This window comes from Castanea sativa, chromosome 2 (genome assembly GCF_040712315.1).
Source record: "Castanea sativa cultivar Marrone di Chiusa Pesio chromosome 2, ASM4071231v1".
In the NCBI taxonomy this organism is placed as follows: Eukaryota; Viridiplantae; Streptophyta; class Magnoliopsida; order Fagales; family Fagaceae; genus Castanea; species Castanea sativa.
In genome coordinates, this window is record NC_134014.1 from 42,715,533 (window position 1) to 42,726,972 (window position 11,440).

Here is an 11,440-nt window from a genome sequence, read left to right on the forward strand (position 1 = left end):
GAGAATCGGACAAATTGAGCGTGTGGACCATAGTAGAGCCTACAACTGTGAGGTAAACACCAAGCTTAATAAAATATCAGATAAAGAAACTTTTACCGACGCCCTTATAGTTATAGCCATCCAAAGGAAAATTGGGTAATTTCTCATTACAAAGATAGGACTAAGACTAGGACTAGGACTAGGAGGGCGTTATCCATTTAAGCATCACATTCACCAACCCAAATCGACACAGCCCTGGCCACGAACGATTGACTAAAAAAATCATTGTACTCTCTGATTAAAATTACACACCGACAAGCGTGATATGATCTACCATTCCCAGCCATTAACTTGCTTTTGTACACATGACATGAGCAGTAACTGACAATTGATAGTTTTTGTTTTTATCATTTACCCAAAGTATATATCATGCCTTGTCAAAATAAAAAGTATGATAAATCATTGTTGACAAAAATTCACTCATGTCTATTCCACTGTCCTGCTGCATTCCAGTTCTTTTTCCTTCCTTCCTTCCTTTCATTTATATATTAAACACTTACATTTTTTCAGATTCAAGTTTTAAACTATAACAAAATATAATTAAAAAAAAAAGGACACCATGGAGAAAAATAAACAAGAAAACGATTGAAGAAAAGTCCCAAAACGATATATTTTGATAATTCGACAAAAATATCGAATTTCTTTTCCATTTTTTTTCCTTCTTTGTTCCTTTGCGGCAGCATGTTTTTTTTTTCCTAAACCAGCTCTCTGAACAAGGCCAGAAGCCAAAACAGAAATTTGAAAAAAAAATTCACTCTGCTCCATCAAAGTCCCTTCTAAAAATCCTCTTCGCTTGGATTCATTCATCCTCAATCTCTCCCTCTCCCTCTCTCTCTCTCTCACTGTACATTTACTTATTCGCTAACTACCACAATTAAAAAAAAAAAAAAAAAAAACCAAAGACCCGGTGTTTTTTTTTCATCCCCTTCACAACTAATCGATCCTACTAACGCCGATTCTCTTCACAGCCACTTCCCTAAACCCATCTTCACCTCTCATACCCATACCCATACCCATACCCACACCCATAGCCATGTTCATACCCATACAAATCCCAGAGCCAGCTCCAGTTTGCTCCTTTAACCCGGTCATATAACTCCGCACTTCCTTCTTTATCATCTCCTGCATCACCGCCATTAACTCAGCACTCAACGGCACCAACCCTATACTCCGATCCTCTTCCCCATTCCCCACCTTCTCCTTCTCCGGCATCAAATTTAAAGTATTTGCCACTTGTGAAACCGCGTTCGATACCTCGCATGATTCCACGCCCGGTAAAGACAGCGACAACGATGTCGGAGGGTCATTCGTTGCCGTCGTCGACGATGTCGTTTCGATCGGAGGCACGACACTCCCAGTTCTCGCCACGGGTCTGTACACGTGCGACGAAGACACGACCGGCACGCTCGAATCGCTGACGTCGGATCCGGATGGGCTGCTCGGGTTCATGTAAATGGGCACGGGTGCATCCGAACCCGCACTCATCGACCGCTTCAACGGCTGTAACTGTTGCTGGTCGAAACTACCATCGTACCCTCCGTCGGAGAAGCACTTTCTTTTGAGCGTCGAGTTCCAGTGGTTCTTTATAGCGTTGTCGGTCCGACCCGAGAGGAGTCGGGCTATTGTGGCCCACTTGTTTCCGAACCGGGCATGGGCTCGGATTATGGTTTCGTCCTCTTCAGGAGTAAAGGCCCGGTGTTCAACTTGCGGTGAAAGCTGGTTACACCACCTGAGCCGGCAAGATTTTCCGGAGCGACCTGGAATCGCTTTGCTTATCAAGGACCAGTTTCGTGGACCGTGTTTTTGAACCAGCCTTTGAAGAGCCTCATCTTCTTCAGCGCTCCATGGGCCTTTGATCCGATCCATTTCCATTTTATTCATAGCCATCAATGGATCATATAAAAAAAAAAATTTTGAGATTTTGTGAAATTGAAATTTGTTTTAGAGAGAGAGAGTGAGATAGAGCTTGGGTTTTGTTTTTGTTGGGATTGTATTTGAGTGAATCTATGAAAGACAAGAGTGGGGCTGAGAAGGAGAGCTTAGATATATAAGGGAAAGGAGAAGAGTAACCGGTTGAGCAGGTAAAGAGTGAGGAGTGTAAATGGGAGATAATGGGACATTGTGCACCGCTTCTACCAAGGAAGCGGTTGGGTTTTGGAATACAGCTGGCTAATGTACACGCGTCGATTTTAGTTGCACTGATTTACATAACTCACTACTCTCTCTTAAATTTTTCTGAATCCCTCCCTATGCTTTTCTGTTTTTTTATCTTTCTTTTTTTCGTTTTTTCAAAATGGACGCTCCCTTATAGGAGCGTCTCGTGCACTCAAATTTTTTTTTATAAAAAAGAGGATTTTTTTTTTTTTTTTTGTACCAAATAATAGCACAATCAAGTTCCGATAATGACCGTTGTCAGTTGGAGCGTGCCTTTACCTATATCTTTGATAGTTCATTAATTAAAAGGCATTTACTGTATTAGAATTTCAAATTTTAAGTAGCTCATTTTATTATCTCAGAACAAACATAGTCATTGATAAGGTTTTAAGATTCTATGTTCCTAAAACTTTGTGGATTTTATTGAGATCTTTTACTGTAGTGGGATTTAGGTGGAATTTCAATCAAGATCTTAAAATCTTTTAAAATCTCGATTTCATAACAATACTAAAGAGTATTATGAATGAATATTTATTTATTTATTTATTGCTTGTTTTGGGCCTTCAAATAGAGCCCAAGTGCCCCAAATTAATTTAAAAAAAACGTAATGTTATAAATATTATTTGATGAATCTTACTATTAATTGAGTTAATTAAAATCACCACACACTCTTGGTGTGATGGTCACTCCACAATGAGTGAGGGTGGCAAGGGTCAGGGTACAAGTTTTCAAGAAGGAGCTTTACACACATATACACTTAAATTAAGTTAAAGTAGAATTTTATCTTGTATCAAAAAAAAATTGAGCTAACTAAAATTCATTTTAATAAGTTTACTTCTTTTTATGATAAACTTACTTTGTAGATTGGAAAATTTTAGTATTAGTACTTGTTTAGAAGCTTTTGTTTGGGTCATGAAAACAATTAATTTCTTGAATTTTAATAGTATTTAGAAGTATATGGATTAAAATTGAGTTTTTTTTTATATATATTTTACAATCGGTTAGCTCCTTTTAGAACTCACACAACATTCATTTTAGATTCCAATTAACAAATATTGAAGTATATTGATTATATTTATAAAAAAAAAGTCAATTTTAATCAATATACTTCAATATTTGTTAATTGGAAATAAAATAAAATAAATTGAGTTTATTTTATTACAATGATCAAATTTTTTGTAGGAGTTGAACAACACTTAGGTTAAATAAGTATTTGTTATGTACTTTTGCAGTTTTCAATTTAGTAAAACCTATTTAATTTTTCATAAGGAATGCAATTAAACACATGTTAACATATCCCTTTATTAAAAAGTATTTACTTTGGTTACTTTCCAATCAAACACATATTAACATGTTCCTTCACTAAGTAGTATTTACTTTCAGTACTTTCCAATTTAATCTAATATATCCATTTGATACCTCTTAACAAGTACAATCGAGTACCTACTAATATCTTCCTTCAAGGATTATCAAAAAGGAAAATGTTAACAAGCACCGTGCGGTACTTGTTAACATTTTCTTTTTTGTGTTTCATTTAAAAAGAATAAAAAAAATTGTCAAATTTTCTTTTAAAAAATTAAAAAAAATTTCCAAAAATTAAAAAAGTGTCAAAAATTATAAAAATTATTAAAAAATTACTTAAAATGTGTTGTTAACGGGCACTACAGTCGTTAACACAACCCTATCAAAAAATATATTCATTTGAAAAGAAATGGGTTTCCACTGCTACGAAGAAACTTCCAAACTACACGCGCCATTCTAGGGCGTAGATAAATATTTTTTGTTCTAGATATAATTTCTATATATGATTTGCTTTGTTGCTGGGAAGTTGTATTGTACCAGCAAGCATATAAAGACAAGCTACGCACTGAGAACCAGAATTATCACGATGGGGGAATATAATTTATTAAATAGAAAATTTAAAACAAAATAAAAACCAAATAAAATAATATTAATAACGAGATAACGACGATAACGGTTGGGTAAGGTTTTTGATTTCGAGTCTGAGTTTGACTGAGGAAGCCAGGCTGTAGAGCATTTCCGTGTGCGTGGGACTTTTTTATTTTTTCTTTTTTCTTTTCTTCGAATATTAAATTCTCTTTCTTAGTTTCTTTCCATATCTTTATTTTTAAATAAAATAAAATAAAAACGGCCGCACGGAAAAAAGGCTGAGCTGGCACAAAAGGACAAAAGTGGTCGCCGAATCGGAAGGCGAATTATTATTACTTTCTTTGTCAGTCCAGCCTGTAAACTCTGCCACTACTACTATCGCCACCACCTTCTTTAACGGCCACACTTCTCTTTCTCATATTTTATTTTTTTTACCGACATCTTCCGGTAACACGTTGCTTTTCCTGACAACCAAAAACCGCCTCACCGGTACACTGAACCTGTACGGAACCGGTTGTACACAGGTTTTAGTGCACTGGATGCAGAGGCTAAGGTTAAGGACTTTCTTCCTAGCTTCGTCATCCTTAAATAAACTAATCATTATAATTAAGCTTTAGCTTAGCTTAGGATTAGTATAAAATAAGGAAAAGGAAAACGGTTTTTTTTTTTTTCAAGTTGAGTTTAAGGGAGTTTTAATATTAAAAGTAAATTTTGTATTTAAAAAGTGGGGGATGATTCATTATAATGGAGGGATTAGGGTGGACTTGTAATAAAAATGATGAAGAGATCTCGTATCGATTTCTGTTACTCGTACGTCGTACCTACTGCCAAATACCACAAGTTATTTTGTATGCCGTATGCCCGCATGGGCGTGGGGGTCGTAGGATTTTTAATTTTTTTTAGTACTGTATCTAAAAATAAATCGTATGCTTTTATTTATGGCTATGCTTTATTTTTTGATTGACCTTTTAGGGTCAGTGACTGCAAATAATGCTGAGTTTTATAGCATTAAAACTCGATCCAAGGGTCACTTTCCTCTTCTTCTTTTTTTACTTTTTTTTTCCCCCATCCATAAGGCTTATAGCTTCTTGGATCGAAATAATGTGGTATTTAGCGTAATGAGGTATATACATCCAGCTCATACAAGATATTTTTATCAAATAACAACCTCTTTTTAATAGTAATTATTTTTATCTATTGAATATATGTATCCTTCATCTCATAATATATTAACCCTACAATTATATGAGATTCATATATTATAAAAAAAAATAATGCATATATTTAATACATAAGATACTTTCTCTTCCTGAGTTGTTTTTATGCATGTGTAATCTAAGGATTATCTCAAAGTCAAACAGATATTGTCAAAGTAAAACTCTACTTGTCTTTATATTTAAATAAAAAGCTAGTAGTTAGTAGTTTTACATTGACCGATTCATATTAGAGGATTACCATTATGAAACGTAAAATACATATTCATCAATTTTGGTCAACATGCAACATGAATGGATACGTGTAATCAACCAACAATTGAAATGTTAATTTTCTTTGCTATCGTGATCTACATTGTATGCCCAGCTAATGAGAAAATGCAAGTTTAATTTCATAAGCAAGTAATTTAATACCATTAAATCTTTCTTCTTTGATATTACTCTAGAAATAAACGAATCTTAATAATACATCACAACATAGCCTTACCCAAGCTTCTGTAGAAGCCAAATTCCTATACCAAACTACATAACTTTTTCGTTTTTTTTTTTTTTTTGAGAGGGCTACAAACTGTACATATATTAAAGATCGCAAGGCACAACATTAAATTCTACATGGGAATCGCAATACATGCATGCTTCCAACGGAAATTTTAATTTCTTATTAATGGACCTTTAGTATTTATGAGCCTAAAATGAAAGGATTTTGCTGGCTGGTCCAAAAGCAACCTTTAGTTGGCCTAAAGTCTATAAAATAAATGTAAAAGGTTTAAAAGATAACTTCATTTCCTTCAATTCCCAATGGTCATTTTACGAAAGCTATAACTTGGAGCCTTAAAATTACTCATTTGAAATGTATGCCGACTGCCGAGTCAAGAACTGTCGCTGTTGTTGTAGTGCCGCAACTATGAAGCAATTTTTTTTTTTAATTAATGGTGAAAATATGAATCAAAATCAACTTTGTTTGATGACTCTTTACCCTTTCATTTTATAGTAATTGTCCAAGAAATAATGTTTTCGAACTTCTTTTGTTAATATAAACAGAGATACGTACTAGAATAGAAGGAAAAACTCGTTCAAATAAATGCACTTTAGTTGATTTCAAAGATATTTTGTTATAAGGGTTTGCCTTTGTCACAAGTACATATGAAAACTTGATAACATTTAACTTTGAAAGCAACACATACATTTTTTTTTTAAGTGTTGCAATTTATAGCGTTCGCTCTTGATGATAGTTCTTTATTATCAGACCAAGTTATTAAATAGTTTTAGTGTAGGCGAAAATTAAACTCTAAATTTTTTATTCAACCATAAACAACTTTACTAATTAAGCTAACTAAAACCTACAAAAACAACGCATACATAAGATGAAGTTACTATTCATATTTTGATTTATCAATTTATGAGTTATGATCAATCATTTATACATTTACTCGCTATTATTTTTTCTTTTCTCTATAATAATTATTAAACCTTTTTTTTTCGCTTTCACGTGAATGATTTGAGCGTTAACAAGTTATAACTTTGAAGTTCGGAGATTATGATTTATTTATATATTTATAATTTGTTATTTAGAAAATAATATAGAGATGTCAATTTTCATTTTCGATTTTCAATTTGATTATAACAATTCGATTCTTAAAATCCTCTCAAAGATCACAAGAGAGATTTCAAGCAATGATGAATATATTTACTTTATCAATAACCAATCCAGATGTATCATAAGCAATTTGGATTTACCGACTTCTAATATCCCATCCTTAACAAAAATAAATAAACAAAAAGAAGAAAATAGTGTTACAATTACAAAGCAAAAGGGTGATTTGCCTTCATATGGGAGAATCACACTTTCAGCTTTGTAACCGTTACGTGGGGACAGCTGTGCACCTGTACCACTTCTTTTCTTCCTGGGGCAGCCTGTTTTTTAGTTTTTACATTCAAAGTTCAAACAGGCCAACATGTGCAAAGTAGACTTTATCACGTGCTCAAGTCTCGCGCAACGGAGACACACGTGCGACTTGCAACCTCTGGAGCAGCATGGAGCAATCTCGAATTTACACAATAACCCTCCATAGTCAGCCTTTCTCAGAGGAAATCCAAGAGCATTAAAGTAATTCGAGGCTGGTGAAATTTATAATAATAACATTATTATTATTATTATCATTATATTATATGGTTGGTGAATTAAAATCTGGCTCACGTGATAGTGAACAGTCGAGGAGGTTTCCTCACATTTTTAAATTGTAATTCAATAGAGTATTGCCCGATATTACAGTACAACGTCCAAACTGTTAGATTATGTTAACTACTCACACGGTCGGTCCATCATTTTTTAACAAATTGGACTAAACATTGAAGGATATGATTCTTCAAAAAATATATCTATAAACATTGAAGGATATGGCCATCCATGCACTATTAATACCATGGGTCTTTCGTTTCAATAATTGTTTCCTACATCTGCCACTTGTATTATATTTATGATTTCTTTTTCATAAATATGTGGGCATGAAACAATTTGTGACCCGCAGGATGGAATTAAACTTTTTTTCTTTGGAAATCAAAGCATGAACAAATTAAATTAAAAATATATTAAAATTGATATATAAAACTAGTAGTTATTCAATATTAACAAAAGAAATATATATACATAATTATTTCTTAAAATATTTTTACTCAAATCATTTTTTAATCTATCCAAATATAATAGGTTATCGATTCATTTGGCTCATGACTAACCTGCTTGTATCATAGCCTGTTAGTAGTTATATTTTAAATGTGAAAACACTTCACGTGCGGAGAGTATTTGTTGTGTCTTTTTTCTATTTTGATGTTTATATCACTTAATTGTATGATAGTTTGGTGAACACTTCATTATAATTCTCTTAGATTAGGGGCAAAATAATATTGATAGTTGAATCGTCATCTTTACTTTTCTTTTCTTTTTAACCTAATAACATCTTCGTTTTACTTCTTAAGGGGAGAAACTTATGAAAAAGAGCGGGGTTTTTTATTTATTTAGAAAACACTAATTCTTATTAGAATTTAGAACACACGAAAAAAAAAAACGGTTTCATTGGGTTGCAATTCTCACAAAAATATATTGAATTAACAAAGAACATAAAAGAAAATAAAGGAAAATTTTTACGACAAACATGTTTAAAAAAAATCACAGTAGACATTCTTTAAAAGTAAATTTCCACTCCACATCTCATAGCCTACTCTTACAAATCCATAGGATCAACATAGCCTCCTAAATCCATACAATCAACATTAGTCTCTTAAATTCACTGGATAAAAAATAGTCTTCCAAGTCTATATGACTTATATATATATATATATATATATATATATATATATATATATATATATATATATATATATATATATATTTTTTTTTTTTTTTTTGGAGAAAGGTCTATATGACTTATATTGTTCTCCTAAATCCATAATATTAACATTAGTCTCCTAAAATTCATAAAACCGACACCTTATTTGGTTTTCGTCAACTAGAACCAACATCTTGAGTATTTATCATTCACTTGAAAGAACATCTTAAGAGGTTATGGTTTAACCCATACCGACACCTTAAATAGTTATTGTTCCCGATGAGTCTATGCCTCACGTACGGGTTCGAACTCACAACATGCATTCGTTTTAAAATGAGGTGATGATTATTTTTGGTCAAAAATGTGGCGTCAATGTTCACTTACTTTGTAGATTTCACCAACAAGTGACATCTGACATGACATTTTGTAGCCATAAACATTCACATTTTCAATATATTAGCACTAATCTAGTAAAGTGGTAAATTTCACGTGGGTAAGAAATTCCATAATTGACCTAGAAGTAAAACTCATTTCACATGTGAACATAATTTAAAATACTTTTACCTTTAGTAGATACTATATGAAGGAATACGTAAGTAATTATAGATTATTTTAAGAATACCATAAATACGAACTTACTATATAGTGTATGTTTGGATTATGATGAAAACTTCAGTGTTTGGAATTTTTCTGCAATGGGTGTCTAGGGGTCTTGTGCATTGTTCACGGGACCCACAAACCTCTTTTTTAAGCAAAATTTTCATTAAAACTGGGTTTCACAGCACTATTCACACATTTAAAAATTATTTTACTACAGTATTTTCAGTTTTCAGCAATAAGCAGTATCAAAACAAATCTATATTCTAATATAATAGTGAGTCTTATTAAATAAAATCACAATAAGACCCATTATTGTAAGAAGAATAAATACATAATTATTAGTATACTCTAAGAAAATGTTATAATTTTCATATTTTCCTATTTTAGATTATTTCAATAATACAATAAATAGAACTCACTCTTCTAATATAATAGTGAGTCCTATTAAATAAAATCACAATAAGACCTTTATATTATATATATATACAAGATAAAATTTCTACTCTAACCTAATCACAATAAGATCCATTATTATAAGAGGAATAAATACATATTTATTAGTATACTTTTATAAAATTTTAGGGTAGATTGCAAATTACACCTCTAAAATTTGGGAGTGATTGAATTTTATACCCTAGAGTTTCAGAATTTGGATTTTATCCCCTAAAGTTTGGTGATGTTTGGATTTTACACCCTAACATTTCAAAATTTGAATTCTACCCCTTAAAGTTTCAAAATTTAGGGGTGAAAAATCCAAAAAAATCCTAAACTTTAGGGGTAAAATTCAAGTTCTAAAACGTCAGAGTGTGAAATCCAAACATCTCAAACTTCAGAGATAAAATTCAAATTTTAAAATTTTAAGGTGTAAAATTTAATCACTTTTTAAAATTGAGAGGTAATTTATAATTTTTTTCAAAATTCTATAATTTTTCATAGTTGCCAATTTTAGCAATGAAATGTTTTTTTATTAAAAAATAGTTGAAAAGGAAGGGGGTGGCTTGTGTCTAGTGGAAGTTTCCACTGGACACGTTAGATGATAGATATATATCCACTCTTAGACACGTGTCTAAATCTGTACATGTCCAATAAAAATTTTCACTGAACAAAAATCTTACCCGAAAAGAAAATGGCGTAAAATCCATGAGAGGGAAGCTCAACCGTCCAAATTGAAGTCCAGAATTTAATACAGGGTCCAATCCAACTTTCTCTCTCCTAAATTATTCGCATAAGACATTTTGCACGTGGAAAACGGGTACCAAAGGTGGGCCTATAGAGGGCGGGCACCGTGGTTTTAAAACGGACAAGGACGACAGTTGTTCAGACCACATTGATTCAAAAAAAAAAAAAAAAACTAGATGCTAACAGCTACCACGTAAGTACCGGTAATAGAATAGACTGTTCAACCTCAGACAGCTAGTCCCCATGTCCGTTTTCTCGGTTTTCCGCCACCCCGCCAGGTTGTTGAACTTGGACCCCACAACTCTTCCTTTTACTTGGAATTTCAAACGTCATGGCTTAACCCCCCACAAAAATTTTATTATTTTTCTTGTGGGCAATCTTGTATCTTAATTATTATGCAAAATTGAAAACTACACATCGGAAGTAGTTTGAATTTTACATCATGAACTTAAGTGCTTGTTCGGTTTCAAAAAATGATGTATCTACTTTCTATTTTTTGTATTTTATATTTAAATCTTGAATTTGAATATATATATAAAAAAATACGTATATTTATATTTGATATTATTTGGTAAGTTGTTTTGAATATATAATTTGATATTGAATACTTCATATCGAGTTTAGTCATTGTTTTCTATTAAAAAAAAAAAGTAACTTTTATCACTTATGTACAATCATATCACTCAAACAAAGTAACTTTGTGTTTCACAATATTTATGAATATGTCACTGTATTCATATTCATAGAAAGCGAAAATGCTAAAAAGTTATTTTCATTTTTTTGTATTTAGATCAAACTTTTAGGATACTGAAAATGAAAACTAAGTGTAAATACTAAAATCAAACCAGTTTTATAGTGGTGGATCCCACAGAAAACTTAAAAATGAATAGAGAATAATACTTTTTTTGGAAACATTCTTTAAAGTTTCAAATTTTAAATTTTACACATTTGAAGTTATATTTCATTTGCATCAACCAACCCTCCATCCATATTTTTGATGTGACATGATTTTATTAAATAAACTAAACATACATGACA

General features: G+C 32.0%; 1 protein-coding gene across 1 annotated transcript; it reads right to left on the reverse strand.

Annotated features, from left to right (window-relative positions):
* Nucleotides 1–624: 624 nt before the first annotated feature.
* Nucleotides 625–2,057, reverse strand: LOC142625767 (transcription factor MYB44-like). The gene has a single exon (XM_075799479.1). The coding sequence runs from the start codon at nucleotides 1,924–1,926 to the stop codon at nucleotides 973–975; it is 954 nt and encodes a 317-aa protein (XP_075655594.1). The 5' UTR covers nucleotides 1,927–2,057; the 3' UTR covers nucleotides 625–972.
* Between the last annotated feature and the right edge of the window lie 9,383 nt (nucleotides 2,058–11,440).